The sequence below is a fragment of the Sphaeramia orbicularis genome, chromosome 9 (genome assembly GCF_902148855.1).
Source record: "Sphaeramia orbicularis chromosome 9, fSphaOr1.1, whole genome shotgun sequence".
NCBI classification, from domain to species: domain Eukaryota; kingdom Metazoa; phylum Chordata; class Actinopteri; order Kurtiformes; family Apogonidae; genus Sphaeramia; species Sphaeramia orbicularis.
In genome coordinates this window covers 26,644,253-26,662,913 of record NC_043965.1, presented here as the reverse complement: position 1 = coordinate 26,662,913, position 18,661 = coordinate 26,644,253, and the positions used below count along the sequence as shown (strand labels likewise).

At 37.0% G+C, this 18,661-nt stretch overlaps 2 protein-coding genes across 3 annotated transcripts; both read right to left on the bottom strand.

Moving 5' to 3' along the window:
* Window positions 1-29: 29 nt before the first annotated feature.
* plbd2 (phospholipase B domain containing 2) lies at window positions 30-7,526 on the bottom strand. The gene is made up of 12 exons (XM_030143979.1): window positions 7,275-7,526; window positions 5,123-5,216; window positions 4,863-5,021; window positions 4,673-4,773; window positions 4,366-4,580; window positions 3,585-3,679; window positions 3,308-3,468; window positions 2,663-2,758; window positions 2,471-2,542; window positions 1,509-1,661; window positions 860-1,022; window positions 30-765 (listed from the first exon to the last, which is right to left on the bottom strand). The coding sequence occupies exons 1-12, from the start codon at window positions 7,493-7,495 to the stop codon at window positions 595-597; spliced, it is 1,701 nt and encodes a 566-aa protein (XP_029999839.1). The 5' UTR covers window positions 7,496-7,526; the 3' UTR covers window positions 30-594.
* Window positions 7,527-7,654: 128 nt separating this feature from the next.
* On the bottom strand, window positions 7,655-17,794 carry rbm19 (RNA binding motif protein 19). 2 transcript variants are annotated; one of them, XM_030144363.1, is made up of 24 exons: window positions 17,654-17,794; window positions 17,391-17,573; window positions 16,687-16,800; window positions 16,483-16,524; window positions 15,778-15,991; window positions 15,303-15,556; window positions 15,149-15,208; window positions 14,962-15,040; window positions 14,797-14,868; window positions 14,499-14,705; window positions 14,279-14,409; window positions 14,047-14,174; window positions 13,838-13,934; window positions 13,599-13,709; window positions 11,877-12,077; window positions 11,465-11,531; window positions 11,204-11,352; window positions 11,057-11,117; window positions 10,280-10,359; window positions 10,144-10,199; window positions 9,920-10,036; window positions 9,716-9,821; window positions 8,859-8,979; window positions 7,655-8,755 (listed from the first exon to the last, which is right to left on the bottom strand). In XM_030144363.1, the coding sequence occupies exons 1-24, from the start codon at window positions 17,687-17,689 to the stop codon at window positions 8,676-8,678; spliced, it is 2,766 nt and encodes a 921-aa protein (XP_030000223.1). In that variant the 5' UTR covers window positions 17,690-17,794; the 3' UTR covers window positions 7,655-8,675. The 2 variants fall into 2 exon arrangements, with proteins under 2 accessions (XP_030000223.1, XP_030000224.1); XM_030144364.1 differs by having other exon boundaries at window positions 16,483-16,521.
* Window positions 17,795-18,661: the final 867 nt, after the last annotated feature.

Below are 18,661 nucleotides of genomic sequence, written 5' to 3'. Positions count from 1 at the left end.
CATAAAAAAATAGCACAACATGCTTCCAGTGACTTCACATTGATTCTTTTTATTAAAAAAAAAAAACTTATGATATTTAACCCAAATTACGGATCATTCAATAGATACGCAATGTAATGATACACACATCAGTATTTTCCAACAAAAGCCCAAACAAACCTCAGTTCCAGCAGAGGTCTAAATGACTCAAACATTAACCAAAATACATTTCCACCCATGATCAACAGATTTATTTTTACTGTAACAGAAATTTTGCATCATGGATAATGGTACTTTCTAATATTTCAGATAAGCTGTCAGAATTGGGAAATGTAATTCCTCATATTTTGCACTAGATTTCATTTCCTTTAATAGCAGCAATTTTTGTCATCAGGGAAATACCATTATGTTCAGTTGTCTCTTTAATCATGCATTCAGGAGGCAAATATGATTACTAAGCTCATTTGATTCTAGTATAATATGAAGCTGGTGTATTCATAAATGTGATGTTTATGATGTTAATGACTGATTTCAATGACCAGTTCCCTTTTATTAAAACTGTAAGCAGCACAGCTAGCTGCATGTACATTGTCCTTTAATACAGTATGCAAGCGGTTAAGGAGTCCAGGTTACTTTTATTGGCTTGAACGCCCACGTATCAGGATGACCCATATGTAACAGGTCTGTGTAAGGAGAGGCGCTCCACTGGAAGGGGGGCACCTGGTCCCATGTCGGTCCACTCACTGCCATCATGCCATAATCACGGAACATCCAATAGGAAGTCATCTGCACCAGAGACAAAAAATGCAGTTTTACCCTCTTTAGTCAGTCTGTTTCTTTTGAAGAAAAACACAGGAACATAATGAGAAAAATCCCAAACCTTCATGTCTGTTCCTCCATGTGGTCTCTGCTTCAAGGCACCAAATGGGTAGGTCCCATTGGCTGGGTTCAAGTCTGACCGAGCTGAGATCGCATTCTCGCCATTTGCAGGTGGAATACAGCCTTCACACTTTGACAGCGGGTCTTCCTTAAAGTTGTTATACCTTAAGAAGAGACACTGTATTTTGTAACTCCACTTAACTGTAATTACAATGCAAATGAAAACAGAAATAATTAACTTCTAAGTGTTACTGTTCAGAATTATACTGTTAGGGACAAAGTTGCTTGAGTATTGATGTTTCAGATTAATGAGCAATGTATTTTTTTTGTCTACGATCAACTAAAATATGACAAAGAGGAGATTAAAAATATTTTGAAGCTAATTTAGAGCTAGTATAAACCTTTTACAAGTGCAATATGAAAACCTGAAGTCATCATAGCACATGACCTTCAAACAGACTTCTGAGTAGGTTAAAAATAGCACCTGGTATTTTGTATGAAACACAAGTCACTGAATACAAAATATTATTTAAAGTAGATAATTTTTTTTCTCTTTTTTCCTAAAACATGTTTAGAACAACAACAATTTTTGCAGAAATTCTGATCACTTAAAAGTTCACCTCTGAACCCGTGAAACACACAGACCTTACCTCATGAGTCGGATCATGGAGTCTACATCTGTGACGGCTGTCTGGTTTCTCCTGAATATCTGAGCACGAGGATTCTGGTCCTTAGAAAACCATGGGCCAAACTTCTCAACCAGCTCATTGCAGCCACTGGCATTGAATATGTCCTCATAGTACCTACAAACAAGTACAGGGGTTGGACAAAATAATGGAAACACCTTAAAAAAATCAACAAAATATAATTTAATATGGTGTAGGTCCGCCTTTTGCGGCAATTACAGCCTCAATTCTCCGAGGTATTGATTCATACAACTTGTGAATTGTTTCCAAAGGAATTTTAAGCCATTCTTCAGTTAGAATACCCTCCAACTCTTTTAGAGACGATGGCGGTGGAAATCGACGTCTTACTTGAATCTCTAAAACTGACCATAAATGCTCAATAATGTTGAGGTCTGGGGACTGTGCCGGCCATACGAGATGCTCAACTTCATTAGAATGTTCCTCATGCCATTCTTTAACAATTCTAGCTGTATGGATTGGGGCATTATCATCTTGAGGTGAAGGTGTTTCCATTATTTTGTCCAACCCCTGTATATTTAATTAAGGTTGTGATTTTACTCTTATTATGCTATTTTACTGCTGATTCTAGATATGATCTACATCTTGACTATAAATTGATTTTGATTTAATTTGGATTCAAGTCTGGTTTGTAATTTGCTAAAGTCAAAATTTAATTTCTAATTAAAGTCTAGTTATTATTTTTTGATATTTTGGCAATAAAATTGTTGCTTTGGCTAATGAACAAGTGTTATGTTCATATTTTACTTTGATATTTGGCTTATTTGTATGTGTTAGCTTTGACATTCAGTAAGATCTGCTAAAGCCTGTCTTTAGTTAATTGTACCCATCTTGAACAATTGTGCAATTGGATATATAATCTAATCAAAACAGAAACAATCTATAAACTCAGATAACTGGATACTTACGGAATGTTGTAACTTGCCCAGTACCCTTTCTTCAGCAGTTCCTCTGTTTTATCAGTGTAAACAATCTGTCCACTGCAGCATTAAAGGGTCAGAAAAGCAGTTTGAGTCAATCAGTTGAGAAAGGCTTGTGGGTCTTTTGTAAAAACTTATGAAAGGTTCTGATTTGATTAAAAATCAGATGCAAAAACTTACGGAATCTGCTCTAAAACAACAAAGAGCTCCCCTTTGATGTCAGTTTTCCCTGGAGTGAAGTGGTTATAGTTCACAATCATCCACTGGTTGTTGTATCTGCAAGGTATGCAGATTTACATACAATGAACATATGACCTTTGAATATTTTTGGATGATCTTTATCCAAGTAGCAGTCTCTGACCAAGCATTTTACATGAATGACACCATTACAGCTGGACAACCCATCTGACTACACATGTGACTTTCACATGGCTGTTTTTTGTTTACTTCCATCATCTGATATAACAGTTTATTGTTGCAGAAAAAATAATATCAGTGGTAGTTTTTAACAAGACATGACCTGCACAGTAACAGATTTGTTCAGAATAAAACTGAAAGCTTTGAAGTTTAGTTTAATACAAGAAAAGCACTCGGAGAGCGCACACCTCCGCCAAGGCAGATCACTCACACACACACACCCCATCACCATAATCATTTGTTCCTTGTGCCTGTATCAACATTTTTTGAAAATTTCATCCAAATCCATCAATAACTTTTTTAGTTATCTTGCTAACAGACAGACCCCGATGAAAACATAACCTCCACCATTCCTTGGCGGAGGTAAAAAAAAAATGCAGCAAGTTTCGCTGTGTAGTCACAACTCACGTTCCACTGTTGTACTTGCTGAATATTTCTGCCCAGTCCTTGCCAGTGACAGCCAGTCGATTAGCAACAATATTCCTCAGCCACTCCATGACTGTTCCAGAGGGCTGAACAAACTTCCAGAGAGCAGGGTTACTGTTGCCAATGGTGGTTTCCAAGGTAACCTGCAGAGAAGACAGGACTCTTTCTCATCAGCTATTTGTCTTTTTTTCTATAAAATATATATATTTAAATATTGTTGTTCTAAATGAAAACACTGTCACATAAAATCGGTTCTCACCAAGCCACTACTTAGAATATAGAAGTCATCTCCAGAGAAAATAGCACCAGGGTATGATGAGAATGCCTGAGTGCCTCCAGGAAGGAAATAATTGTCTGAGAGAATAAGAGCATATATAAAAAATGAGTTGCAATTATAAAACTTGCCTCATCAAACATTAAAACTGCCCAGGTTTCTTTTCTGGAGCTTTCAAACTTGGAAAAATGTGTTTTTGATAATGGAGCCTGAAAACTGTATTATGGTGTAAAGTAAATGTATTCATACACTTGAGTACCATAATATGCATTTTGATACTTTGTAAATTCTCAAAAAAGCAGTATCTTTTATTTCATAGCTTGCAGTGTAGTGTAGGATGAGAAAAATATTGCCTTGCTTACATGTATCACTAACAATACAGTACTATATTGTAACAGTGATATATCGCAATAACATGGCTTTGAAGCATTCTCAATCAATAATGGTGATCTAAAGTCCATTATTTCTGTATAACAGATTCAATAGGATCAGCATTTTTGTCAAAGTACTGATTTCTTTGGTAAACAGCTATGTAATGACTGGAATAATGTACAGAAAACTATTGTTATGATAAAATAACTCCCTCCATCAACCACCCTGTTGGGATTTATTTCACCATAATAACCACATCGCTGTTCATTATGCCTCATATATTGAATCCTTACCCATTATTATGATACAAATTATACTGCTTACTTTTTACTAATAAACAGCTCTAGGAAACAACATATCCCTCTAAAGCAAAAATAAACAGGAGACAAACTACCTAAAGGAGAGACTCTGAAGGCAAACATGTATTTCTTCATGATGCGCAGCATGGACTGGTAGGTGCTCCAGGTGTCATGTGATACCAACAGATCTTTATTGTTTGGCAGGAGTTTAATTAAAGCAGAGCAGGAGCCAGATCCAAGGGGTCGAATTTGACTGGACTTGTTCAAAGCCGATTCCAGGTCCTCAAGGTCCCCGCTCAGCTGGAAGAGTCTGAACAAAGAGGCAGTAAGAATATGAGGAACAAGGTTTGAGAAAAATTAAGGCAAGTGTCTGATTAATTCAAAATAAGAACAATGAAATACAGGAAGCCAAATGGGTTGATGCACAACGGCCCAGTAGGAAAAGACAGCTGGTCATTGTAGCTGTCCTCCAGACCTTTCAGCTGCAGCAGAGCAAGACGAACCTGACCACAGAGAAAATAGATAATGACAACAACTTTATTTTTATACTAATAATCTACTTCCCTTGGAAAATAAACATTACTACAAGTACCTGGTACCAGTATGGTGAACTCGGCTGCTTCTCTATTTGTTCCTGAACCCATTGGAGGTTGGTTGTGATGAAAGCTTTAAGGCGTTCACAGTAACCGGACTGAGTTGTAAACGGCCCACAGTAACCCATTAGAGTGTTCATCCAGTGCTTATAGATGAGCTAAAATCAACATGCACACCAAGATATTAAATTTAAATTTGATGCAATAGGAGTAAATAAAACATGCATAATAAGTCTATAAAGTGACAATTTAATGTGACCTGGGATGTGACTGCAGCCTCCACTGCTCCAGCAGCATACGCCTGGATACTGTCATTGTACTGACTGCTGGTTGTGATCTCCAAGAAAGACCATCTGAAACAACATCACATATGAATCAGTTATCAACAGGCAACAATTTACGTTTGCACTGTAAATTATGCCAATGAGCCATACAACATACATTAATTTTCTGCTACAGACTTAGTGTTTCTGGACTCATCTCAACTAAAACCTGTGAGCCTCAGTGGAAATCCTTGTATTACTCTATTTCTTTTTGCCTGTGCCCTGGGTTCAGGGACATAACATATTTGCTGAAAATCAGCATCAGTGAATATCAGCTTTTAAAAATGTAATTTCTCCCTTGGCAGAGACAGATAACCTATTGTGTTATAAAAGTTTCATAAATTTGTGCTCATTGAAAGTCAATGTGATGAAAAGATAAAAAGCCTTCAATACAGATAATACAGTATGTCTGTTTTTATATAATGATTTTTTTTTGTCTTCCTCAGAGACAAGGGGGATTAATAACAACAACAAAAAAAAAAACAAGTGGTGTCAGGCACAACAAACCCAGCCCCCTTGCACATGTTTTGCCCATTATAAGTAAATGGGAAGATTAAAAAAAAAGAAAAAATCATTAAAAAAAAATAGAACTTTGACCTAAATTTTGTTCCCAAAATGTACTGAGATCTACTCTGGGTCACTGGCAATCTATAAAGTCAATTCGGTACGAATTCAACCAATAGTTTTGCCACTACAGACATTTGAAATTTTGCCCATGAAGAGAAAATGGGGGAATTTTTTTTTAAATTCATTAAAAATTAGAACTTTGACCTACTGTTCCCAAAATGTAATCACATCTATTCTGGGTCACTGGCAATCTGTAAACCCAATTTGGTATGAATTCAACCAATAGTTTTGCTGCTAGAGTGTTGAACAAACAAGCAAACAAAGAAACAAACCAAACCAAAAACAATACCCCTTACCTCCCCTTTGGGGGACGGGGTCATAAAACAACAAACAGAAAATACCATTAGCCAAAATGACATTTTAAACATTGGTATCAGCCCAGAATTAGGGGGAAAACACTGGTGTTGTAGCTACGTAAGATGTAAAATAGTAAGAAATATTTCGACGCCATTTTTTTTTTTTGTTTGATATTATTGTTGTCATGAGTGAATGTCCACTTTAAACAAATCACCTAGACTTCTCAGTCATGTTTTATCTACTTGTGTTTTTATACGTACACTGAACAAAAATATAAACACACCACTTTTGTTTTTGCTCCCATTTTTCATGAGCTGAACTCAAAGATCTAAAACTTTTTCTATGTACACAAAAGGCCTATTTCTCTCAAATATTGTTCATAAATTTGTCTAAATCTGTGTTAGTGAGCATTTCTCCCTTGTCCTTTGCTGAGATAATCCATCCACCTCACAGGTGTGGCATATCAAGATGCTGATTAGACAGCAGGATTATTGCACAGGTGTGACTTAGGCTGGCCATAATAAAAGGCCACTCTAAAATGTGCAGTTTTACTGTATTGGGTGGTCCAGGGGGGTCAGAAAACCAGTCAGTATTTGGTGTGACCACCATTTTCCTCGCACAGTCTTCTTCATGAATTCTCTGAAACAGCTTTGGAGATGGCTTATGGTAGAGAAATGAACATTCAATTCACAGGCAAAAGCTCTGGTGGAGATTCCTGAAGTCAGCATGCCAATTGCATATTCCCTCAAAACTTGTGACATCTGTGGTATTGTGCTGTGATAAAACTGAACATTTTGGAGTGGCCTTTTATTGTGGCCAGCCTAAGGCACACCTGTGCAAAAATCATGCTGTCTAATCAGCATCTTGATATGCCACACCTGTGAGGTGGATGGATTATCTCAGCAAAGGAGAAGTGTTCACTAACACAAATTTAGACAGATTTGTGAACAATATTTGAGAGAAATAAACCTTGTGTGTACACAGAAAAAGTTTTAGATCTTTGAGTTCAGCTCATGAAAAATGGGAGCAAAAACAAAAGTGGTGCGTTTATATTTTTGTTCAGTGTATATAGTTTAGAGCTTCACATTAGCCTCGCACAACCCTTTTATGTCAGGTGACAACACTGACACTATAAAAACAGACCCCCGCCTTAAAGACACTTACCCCGTCGTATCAATATCGTCAGTGAAATTTGCCCACGCCACGAAATCCTCTCGAAATCCCTCGACGACAGACAGCTGTCCACTCTGTTTGTCAATAACCGCAGTTCGTATTTCAGCTCGAACCGACATACACATTAAACCCAAGGCGGATAAAAACGATAAAACTTTTACAAAGGCACTAAAGTCTCCAAAACAAAACATTTCGTTCGGCCTGTGCGCCATGTTCACAACAACTAATCATATGATCACCCGGATGACCAGTCACGTGACCAAACCAACCCTAGACTTTCAAAATAAAAGCCTGGAAATACTCTAAGTACATGTGCATCGAATGTCATCAGAATTTACTTTACCGTAAAATGGTTCCTGTAAGCATTTTACAATTAAACATATTTTTGTTCTTGCAAGAATGTGGCATTTTATTGCAGTAGATGTTTGTTGTTGAGCTCATTTTATCAACTTCATCTAAAGTTTTATCTACAACAATTATATTCTATAAGATCATTGGATGTTTGTACAGTAAAGGCCTAAAGCTTTAGCGCTGACACATTAATTCTTTACATCAGTGTGGCTTATTTGCAAATAAAAGTCTTTGAAACATATACAGTGATTATAATTGTTCCTCAATGAAAATATGAACCATGTAGAACAAAATCTAAAAGAACAAATCAGGAAGTTAAAACCAAAACCAAAATTTATGTCAGTGCCAAAACTTTTGTCCATGATTGTAGCGTCTGTCCTGTGAGAACCATGTTTCTAAAAAAAAAGTCAGCTTTTTAAAAGCTAAGAAAAAAAACCTTGTTTTCAGCTTTGTCGCATTGGTTTTTCCTGATACTCCAAAAGGGTTTTAAAGAGTTTATTAGCCTCAGAAGTTGAGTTTTCTTCAACCATATAGGACCTTAATTATCACATACATCCAAAATTAACACATTTGGAAATAACAGTTTTCACTTAACAGAAAGGGGATAAAAAAAAAAGATTGCAAGTGAGCAGAGGAATAAAGTTGCAGAATATAAAAATACTTGAGCATCTCAAATTTGTACTTACTAGAGTAATGAGTGAAAGTACTTGCTCACATTGCACTGTTTTCACAGTCACTGTTGTCCACAAAACAAAACAAACACGAGGCATAAAACTTTAGCATTTACAGAATGAAATACATTTTTATACAAAAAAGCAGACATGAATCCAAACATGTCCCTATGAGGCTTCAGTTCTGTACAAGAGATATGGTTATAACAAATCCTGAGGCTCCAACGATCTGCAAAACTTTAAATTACTTGATCATTTCATTTTTTCTGTCTACACATGACACTCAGGTCCTTATTTTTTGCAAGTCAGTTCACAGAGAATCACTCAGATGCCTTGGTTTCTTCTGTCAGGACAATAGCGAGTAAAGACCTCAGTCTTCAACCCCTTCAGTCTCCATAGACTCCATAATTCCTTCCAGTACCTCGGCCTTTCGTTGCTTTTTGGCAGCGACTGACGGGGATAACAAAATACAAAGTTTAAATGACCCAATACAAGATTTTCTTACATTTCATGCACAACGTTGTGGGTGCTGTTAAAAAGTACATAGTTTTACCATGAAAATGTTCAGCTGTTTTTCGTCTCAGTGTCTCCACTGAGTCCTCAGCATCAGCCCATTCCAGCACCAGACGTCTCCCGTACAGATGAGTGCTGTGGCACAGTGCGGCAAATGCTTTCTATGAAGAAAAAAAGAGGGTTTAATTTTTAAGACTAGAAAAGCACTCAGAGAGCGCAGACCTCCGCCAAGGCAGATCAGTGCCCCCCCCATCACCACCAAAATTTAATCATTTGTTCCTTGTGTCAGTATCAACATTTCCTGAAATTTTCATCCAAATCCATCCATAACTTTTTGAGTTATCTTGCACATGGACGGACAGACAGACAAACAAACAAACCAATGTCGGCAAAAACATAACCTCCTTGGTGGAGGTAATAACAAAATTAAGACTTTCATCATCTCAGATTTCCTACACTTTTCCAAACTTCAGGATACTTTAGTGCATAAAGAACCACTAAAGACAAATTGAAAAATGTTTAATATGTACATTTTTAAAGGTTTTAAAACCCAGCAGTTAACATCTATGCATTATATTCTGACTATATATGCTGATTTTCTGCCAAATATTTGCCAAAAGTCAATAGATGTTACAAATCAAACAAACCCTGGACAAAATTAGAGGCATAGATGCAGCTGTAGATGAGTGTGTTTAGTCCCAAAAGGTATTTAGTCTGGTCTTGCTTTGACAGATCAAATGAAAACATAATTTACTTTCAGAGATTAATCTTATATTAGAATAAACATAATTTGGAAATACAAATATTTTCCTGTAATCTTTCTTATCTTTTTTACTTTAGTCAAACTCCACATGTTCCCCACACTGTTTAGGAGCCCTCATTAAATCACACACAGACCTTGGCATCCTGTTTAGTGAGGAAGTCCACAAAGCCAAAGCCTCTATGATTCCCTGTTCCAGCTGCTTTTTTGGGAAGTCGGACTGTCTTCAGCTCTCCAAAAGTACTGAGTGGAGAGAAAGGATAAAATGATCAAATAATCTATATTGAACATTATATTTCACCAAAAATCAATTAAAACAGCTGAGCGTTTGTGAATGATACCAGAAGAGTTCTCGAATTTCCCTGACGGTGGCCTGGAAGGGGACGTTTCGCACAAGGATCTTAGACCCGGTCTGTTTTTTCTCAGATTGTTTCTTCTTGTGTGACACTTCGGTAACCCTAAACACACGAAAAATCATTATAATATAATACTATTTACAGTGACAGCAGAGGCATTTACATGTCCCCTGTAACTTTATTTATACACTACAGAAGAAGATCTTAACCTTGTGGCTCTCTCTGAAATCTTCAGCTCTAACTTGTGATCATCGACGCTGCAGTGCTGTTTGAGATGAAGAAAATAACCCGTCAGTCAAACAGAGACAGCTCGTTTGAGTCCAACCAATGAAATCGGGTCAGTACCTGCAGCTGCTTCAGGGCTTTCTGAGCTGCCTGTGCTGTCTGATACTGAACAAAGCCATAGCCCATGGACAACATCTTTCCTGAAAGTGAAACAAACAATGTAAGATGAATGTTATATCACAACAACTGACAGCCCACACAGAAAAATGTTTCCCTCTAATACACTTCTTCTAGTTTTAAATCATTGTAATTTGGTATATGGCAAATTAATGAATCCAAAATGTCTCAAATATGTCTCAGACACAATGTAAACAATAATTATCTGTGAGATTTCCATGTGTTTGAAGCCAATTTTCATGACACTTTCTTTGAAATGTTGATATATACACATGAAAATATAAATTCAAAGCCATGTTGAAATTTGCAACAGTATAATTTAACTAAAATTTATGAAAACAAAAATATGTTTGATACCTAATCAACATTATCCAAATAGTAACATAGGAATCTCTCCCACATTAGAAATGTTGAATTTTTTTTACAATATAGTTCACTTTTTATACTATATATTTTTCCAGTCTTGGACTTTTTCAAGTTGTATCTTTTAGTTTTTTTTCCAAGAGGCCAGATCTTATTAAACAAAAAAAACATGAGATCAAGTGAAATTACTGAATTAAAAAAAAAAAAGTAATATGGATTTTTCTTAGTCTTAACAGACTCATATGCAGGAATTTATGCAGCAGATTTGCAAGACAATGCAATTTTGAAATTCCAAGATTTGTTTTCAGCAGTTTCCAGTCAATATGGGTAAGAAACAGATGGTTTTAACATTTGTACCTGCTTTATCCTTCTTCTTGGAGATGGTGCAGGACTTGACCTTTCCACATTTGGAGAAGGTCTGCAATAAACCAACAAACATTTCTAAGTATCTTAATCAGCAGCCTGTGATTATTAATAACTGACTGAGAGTCTCTACAACTTTACCTCCTGTAGTTTCTCTTCTGTTGTACTGAAGTTAAGATTCTTAATGAAAAGTGTTGAACCAGGAGTGCTTTCCTCCTCCTCATCATCATCTTCTTCTTTCTCCTCTTCTTTCATATTTTCCTCTTTTACAGCATCCTCCTTTTCTAATACTTGGTTAAAAAGATTCAAAACATCATCTGTTTGTTCAAATGATAATGTTTAAAAAAAAGGTAAACTTGAAAAAAATTGTCATGCACTGAGTGTATATTAGTAGGACTGTACCTGGTTCAGGTTTGGCCACAAACACTCCCACAGGTGCCCATTCCAAATACAATGGGATGTGATGGAACTACAGTTTCAGGGAAAAACTGAAGTGAACAAAGTGCTGCTACTGAAAACATGCCATCAGTTCACACTTTTTTCATGATGGTCTCTGTCAAAGCATATGCATTTTGTCAAATGTTTAATTATTATTGATTTTAATGTTGTTCTGATACTTTTAGTCTTGTTTGTTTACATGTTGTTTCTTAAAAGCCAAACCAGAGACATGGTCTGCAAATTAGCTAATGTGGCTAAAAGTTATATATACATCGCATCAATTGCATGTTTTAATGTAACAAAGTCTATAATTATTGCCCCTAGAAAATATTTACATTTAAATAAACAACTAAAATAAATAAAATGAGTTACACACCTTGCTGTATGCCAGTTTGGTGAAAGCTCGTTTGGCTTCAGTTGGCTCCAGGAACTCAACAATGGCGGTGAGTCCTGAGGGTGGCAGCAGCACTCGGCCCAGCGAACCATGAGGAGAGAAGAGCTCTTCCAGCTGTGACACCGTCACCCCGGCTGGAAGGTTCTTCACTAGGATCACAGTCATGCTCCTCGGTGCTGCTGCCTGTAAACAGAACATACATCTATGATCACAACGTCATCTGGATCACTTCAGTAAGGACAATGTAAATAGTTGCACAACATACATTATTATGATTCCAATAAGTCAGTACTCCAAACTGAATATGGCTTATGTAAACAGAATGTTCCATTTATTAATAATAATAATGGATTAGATTTCTATAGTGCATTTTGGACACTCAAAGCGCTTTACATTATTGACCTATTATTCATTCGCTCTCACATTCCCCTTCTGGTGGTGGTAAACTACATCTGTAGCCACAGCTGCCCTGGGGCAGGCTGACAGAAGCATGACTGCCAATTCGCGCTTACGGCTCCTCCGACCACCACCAAACATTCATACACCAGTGTGAGTGGCACTGGAGGCCAGGAGGGTGAAGTGTCTTGCCAAAGGACACAACAGACAGACTAAGACAGAGCGGGATTTGAACCGCCAACCCTTCGGTTATCTACCTCCTGAGCCATGGCCGCCCCATTTAGATATTCTACAAAAGGGACACAGTGGTGGCACTGTCTGCGGCTTCCTCCCACCATCCAAAGACGTGCACCTTAATGGGTTAAAATGGTTGGTCTACATTGACTGTTTGTGTAAATGTGAGAGTGGATGGTTGATCATCTCTACATGTCAGCCCTGCAATGAACTGGCAACAAATCCAGGGTTTACCTAGACTTGGACTGATGGGATAGGCTCCAGCAACCCTCTAAATAGACCACATTCTGATTAAAACATGGGATATGCCGAAATTATTCAGTTTTTAGGAACATTCTTTGGACATGTATACACTGCAGTCAGAATGTGTGTCCCACTTGGACATTTTACAGCAGTTTTCTATACACAGACTCTTCCCTGTTTACAGTTAGCCTTTAGTGTTCTACACAAAGCAATTGGCCAACAGTTTGTAAGGCTGGAGTAGATGCATGGCTTAAACAACCATCACACACATAGTTTTACACAATTGAAAGCAAATGGATTCTAAGAGGCTTTTGGATGTGCACAAATCTTAAAACAGTGACCTTAAGAGGGTGGATGAGGAAATGAAAGACAGGCTGTTTCCACAGTCCAACAAATGTGTCACCCATGAAAAACATTTTTATGTTGATCTGAATATGTACAGCTGTACATGAATGAGAATATAAATGGAACACTCATCATGTTCATCAGCAATCCAAACAGCTCAGCAGAGTTTTCTTTTCTATAATAAGTGTAAAATCATGAAAAGCTGCAGTCATTTGCATATTGTTGTATATTACAACTGATTATAAAATTAAAATTTCATTTATAGCTTGGTCTTAAAAAATATTTTGTGTTCTCTTCCAAGCTTATCAAATAAATAATGGACATTATAGTACAAATATATTCCTAATGATCTAATAAACAGGACAGTAGAACAAATAACTTTATTTTGAGTATCAAGTATATATTTTTTTTCAGAAGAGCAAAAAGTAGAATAATTTTTGAGCATGTGAAAGTGGCCAAGGAGTTAATGGTTAAATTTTAACATACCTGACTAAAAGAATCCAGACTGACACTGTTGTCCAGAAGAAACTGTCGAGTCTCCTGTACGATCTGAGTTTCACCCAGAGCCATCCTCACTGCTACACTCCCCTTTGACTCCTGTAGAAAACACGAGATCCAAAAAGTGTAATACACTTAAAATGTGCATCTTGACTGGGACGTTGTAGTTTTGGTCAATGAAATGCGAATGCTGAATATTTAGAGAAACAGGATGTAGTGCTACTCACATGGTCAAGGACTTGGCTTTTTGTGGTGTTGTACTTTTCAGCAATAGCATCAGCTACTGCACTTGTGCCAAGAAACAAGGAGTTCCAGTTGTGGGAACTAAAAATATGCATAAATTTAATGAAGAATGTGCGATGTAATAGAATAATTATGAGTGAATTCAAAGAAAGCATGCAAACTATGTGGCAGAAGATTAAGTGATTATATAAACCTGGAGCTTGAAGCCTTATTTTTAGCATCTTTTTGTCGTTTGTAAGAGGAGGAACCAGGACCACCACCATCTGACGATTCAGGCTTTTCCTTTTTTACTGTGGAGGGAAGCAAGTGAAGCATCCTGCCCTAAGAGCAGCCAGCCCAAAAGTCATTTGTAAATGAAAATGAATCAATAAATGCAGACATTCTAGAAAAAGTTACATTACAAAAATTCATTTTAAATCAAATACCTGAAATACGTGTCCGTCCAGCTGAGCCAGGGCTGTCACAGCATGTTCTGGAATCATGTATGTTACAAAAGCAAACCCTTTTGGTCTCTTGGTTAGACTGTCAATAGGGAATAGCACATCGGATAAAGGCCCTGTAGGAAACAAATATCATAAACAAAAGCAAACTCATTTTGGCATCTGAGGGTCTGTGTGTTTTTGTATTTGTGAGTTTTTAACTGACCGTGTTTAGCGAACAGCTCTTCGATTTCTTCTTCAGTACACGTGTAAGGAAGGTTTCTAATGAAAAGTCTGCCTGACTCTGAAACATCTTCCTCCTCCTCATCCTCCTTGAGCTTCCTAGTAAAGTTTCTGTCAATTTCTTTGTCTTTCCAGTCTTTCTTTTTACCTCCAGAGGCATCCACACGGAAAACCTCAATATAACGGCCTCCTAAAAAACGCAATAATCCAAAATGTTTTTACAGCCACACTCTGTAATACAACACCGCTCCATAAATTTTGTACAGAAATATTTTTTTCACCTATGTAGTCTTTATTCTTCTTTAAGGCCTTCTGCACTTCTTCTTCAGAGTACACATCTACATATACATAACCTGAAACAAATACACACAAGGCAATACTTAGGTGATAAATGTGATGAATAGAGTCACACTTCGTATGTTAAAACACAAATTTCAGTGACATACCTGTTCTATTTCCACTTTCATTCTTTCCAATCCTGATGGCAGCAGGCTTCAGTGGTGTCATGAACTCACGAATTTGTTGCTGTTAATGACAAACATTAAAATTATAATATTTTTATTAATGAAAATACTGAAATGTCTTGAGTTTAAGCCAAAACTAAATCTGTAATATTACAAAGTGTTCACTCACCTCCTTTACATTAAAAGGGGCTCCTCTCAGCTTCACTGTGAACTCTGTTGCTGGTTCTATCTGAAGGAAACAGATGGAGGTTTTTAACGTACAAACTTGCTGCATTGTATTTTTAAACACGAATTTGTTTAATATGTATTAATTAAAAAGTTACCTCATTTGTTGCAGCCTTCTTTGCTTTGCCTTTCTTTTTATCCTCAGAGGACACTGCTGTTTTAATCTTTGAAAGATTTTCTCTGTCACCACTCTCATAGGCACTGTCAGTGTGCTGCACAGGACCATGATCCTCATCTTCATCATCCACACCTTCATCTTCAGCCTCCTCCATGGTGTCACTTGTTTTTGTCACCTTTGATCGCAGGTACTCCATGTCCGACAAGCCAGATTTGAGTGCTTCTTTAGTGGCATCTGAGAGCAACAAAATAGTTTGAACAGTGAAATATACAACAATGTGTGTGTGTGTGTGTGTGTGTGTGTGTGTATATATATATATATATATATATATATATATATACACACATATGTGAGGACAAATGTGTTTATCTGAGGCATGTACTAGTGATATCAAACCACATAAATAAAAGTTAGACCAAGGTTTTTTTAACCTCAGTCTAACCTCCATATCCAACCTTCATCTTCATCATATTCCTCTTCCTCAAGCTCTGCCTCCTCCTCCTCATCCTCAGATGGGTCTGAATCAAAGTTGAGGTAATCATCTGAAGCTGGCTTCTTCTTTTTCTTTGTCTTTTCTGGTTGCTGTGCAGTGTCATTCGCCCACGTGGGCGCTTGGCCTCGATTCTGATGCACTGACAGAAACTCCTTGAATCCCTGATCCTCCTCCAGCTGACATACACAAGATAAAAAGAAGCTATCAATATCTAAATGGGATCCAAGTGAACAACAAAATATTTCACTTCAGTGGAGTAATGTCTGAGTCTCTTAATAATTTAATAATCTTTTATTTATTTATTTTTGCCCTAAACACAATACTCTTGCCAAAAACAATACATTTTCTAACACTTACTTAAAACTCTACAAATATCTTTTTCATCCATTGCAGAGTTTAATCAGAGCTGATCTTACTCTAATCCTATTCTGTTTGTATGTAAAGGAGAGGTCTGTGGTGTTCTGTATCATCCGATTTCTTCTGTTCCAGTATTACACATGCAAGTAATAAAAGTAACTATTGATGGCCAGTTAATCAAGATTATATATCTAGTACTTAATCCCAATTTTTGTTACATGGTTCGTTTCTGATTGAGATTTGACATCACCTATATTGTCAATGAATATTTCAAATACAGAAAACTGCTGCTGTTGAGACTGTGACTTACATTTCCTAGTGTGTCCTTGGTTTCCTTTTTCTGTTTCTTCTTCTAAAGACAGGATAAATGTAATTAGCCAAAATGGTAGCAAGGTGTCGAATGTCTCCACTAGAGACACAATATTACAAAGCAGTCTGTCATTGTGGATGTGTTTAGCTGAGTACACAAATGAGATATGTTGAGATAATTTCATTTTTTTCTGTTGACAGGCACCTTTTTGCTGTCAGTTTCAGTCTTGGCAGCGGGTTTGTCTTGGCTTGAGCTCTGAGTGTGTTTGCTCCAGGCTCTTGGTTTATTGGGATCTCCAAATGACTTACACATCTCCACCTAAAAATAAAAAATAACATGCTCAAATGAATGACAACAACATAAACCTGTAGTTTAACCCTTTATCAGGCAAGTGACTATTTTTGGTAATTTCCACATACATTACAAGACAGTGACAGCAACAGTTAGAATGAGGAGAGTGAGGCAACAATCTCAGGTCCAATGTGGTCTACAGGGTCTGTAAGGTCCACCTCTGCATGAACAGTGAGTGTAACTGCTTTGTTAGGTACCATGAAGTAATGGTACTAATGTAAGGAATGATGTTCAAAGGGATAATGTGGATGTGGACAGGTGTCTGCATCAGCACTTATGTTGGTCGAATGTTCAAAAATATATGTTCCTTTCACCTTACATGTGTTTTTCTTGTACTTTTTATATATACTTCTTGGATTTGTATTTATTTTTGGCCACTTGTGGGCAAGGACCCAAATATGGTAACTTCAATGACCTTGCTTTTCTCCATAACAATAACAATTTTTGAAAAAAATTACAAAAGTGTCAAAGTCTTGTCATGTCATCCAATAACACACTAAGCTAACTGAGTATTTCTATGAGTGTCCTATAAAGGGTTAAGGGGAATAAACACACACCGTCACTCTGGACGTGTCCACGAAGCTCTTGTTGAAGTGTTTCAGAGCCCTGTCTGCATCTTCCTCCGCTTTAAAACCCACGAAGCCAAACTTGCGGAACTTTCCATCCTTGGTAAACTTCAGTGTGGAGTCTGTCACGGTACCGAAGGCAGCAAACATCGCCCTGAACCTGTCCTCCTTCATCTGCACAAGTTCCACACAGTTACACTTAGGTGGACTGAAACAAACAGACTGCTGATATCTGGGCTGGTTACCATACTTACCCCGTTTGGGAGGTTTTTAACGATGAGTCTCGACATAGTTACAGTTACCGAAGGTCAACAATTCACTTCTAAATGTGTTTTTTAGAAAAATGTCAACAAACGAGCATGTACTATCCTCTAGGAGGTCGCCATGTTGAGTGGGAGGAGTTAACCCTTTTTCTTCTGTTTTTCAGCTAGACTGGAAAGGGGTCTATAAGCTGATTATCGCCACCTACTGGACTGGAGTATAGCGCTGCACTGGCACTTTCAGAATCAGAATCAGCTTTATTAGCCAAGTATGAATAGACTTTATTTGCCATTTGCACAGGTACATAGCAGTATTGGTACACTGGAATACTTGTGCATTTCCCTGAGTCACGGAGCTAGGAAAAGATAAAGATATGACAAAAAAGACAGATATAAAACATAAACACAGCTAAAACATATAACAAAAACAGTTATTGCACAGACAAGCACAAATACACATTTGTAAAATAGAGTATTATAAAAAAGTAATAATAATAATAATAATAATAATAATAATAATAATAATAATAATAATAATAAGAGTACTGAGAGGTAATAACAAGTTATTGCACATTTGAATTAAAAAGTACTGGGACATAGAGCAGGTTATTGCACATTCAATTAAAGTACTGGGAGGTAGAGCAGGTGTGAACACATATAAGAAATTTGGCCTCAGTTTTTCTTTGCTCATGACGTACAATTTCGACATAAACCCAAACACACTTAAACATAGCCTTAATATAAACAAACATTTGACTTGAGACAAGGACAAGTAATTAAACTAAACTAAGCCTAGTATATATTTGCCATGTTGATTTACCCCTTATTTAGGTCTAATGCACTTTAACAGAGTCTCCAAACCATGATTTATAAGTCTAAGTAATGGGTATTTTCTTCATTTCAAAGACAGATATTTTCATTAAAAAGAAAGGAAGTCTGCCTATTCACATCATCCTGGTTGACTGTCTTTCTCTCATTGCTATGATAGAAATGCACTATCAC

Coding starts and splice junctions, on each gene's coding strand:
- plbd2 (XM_030143979.1), bottom strand. CDS start 7,495: ATGGCGCACAGGCCGAACGAAATGTTTTGTTTTGGAGACTTTAGTGCC. Junction 4,774..4,862: donor GTTCACCATACTGGTACCAG/GTACTTGTAGTA, acceptor CTCTGTGGTCAG/GTTCGTCTTGCTCTGCTGCA. Junction 1,023..1,508: donor TCCATGATCCGACTCATGAG/GTAAGGTCTGTG, acceptor TCTCTTCTTAAG/GTATAACAACTTTAAGGAAG.
- rbm19 (XM_030144363.1), bottom strand. CDS start 17,689: ATGTCGAGACTCATCGTTAAAAACCTCCCAAACGGG. Junction 13,935..14,046: donor AATAAGGCTTCAAGCTCCAG/GTTTATATAATC, acceptor GCATATTTTTAG/TTCCCACAACTGGAACTCCT. Junction 13,710..13,837: donor AAAGCCAAGTCCTTGACCAT/GTGAGTAGCACT, acceptor TGTTTTCTACAG/GAGTCAAAGGGGAGTGTAGC.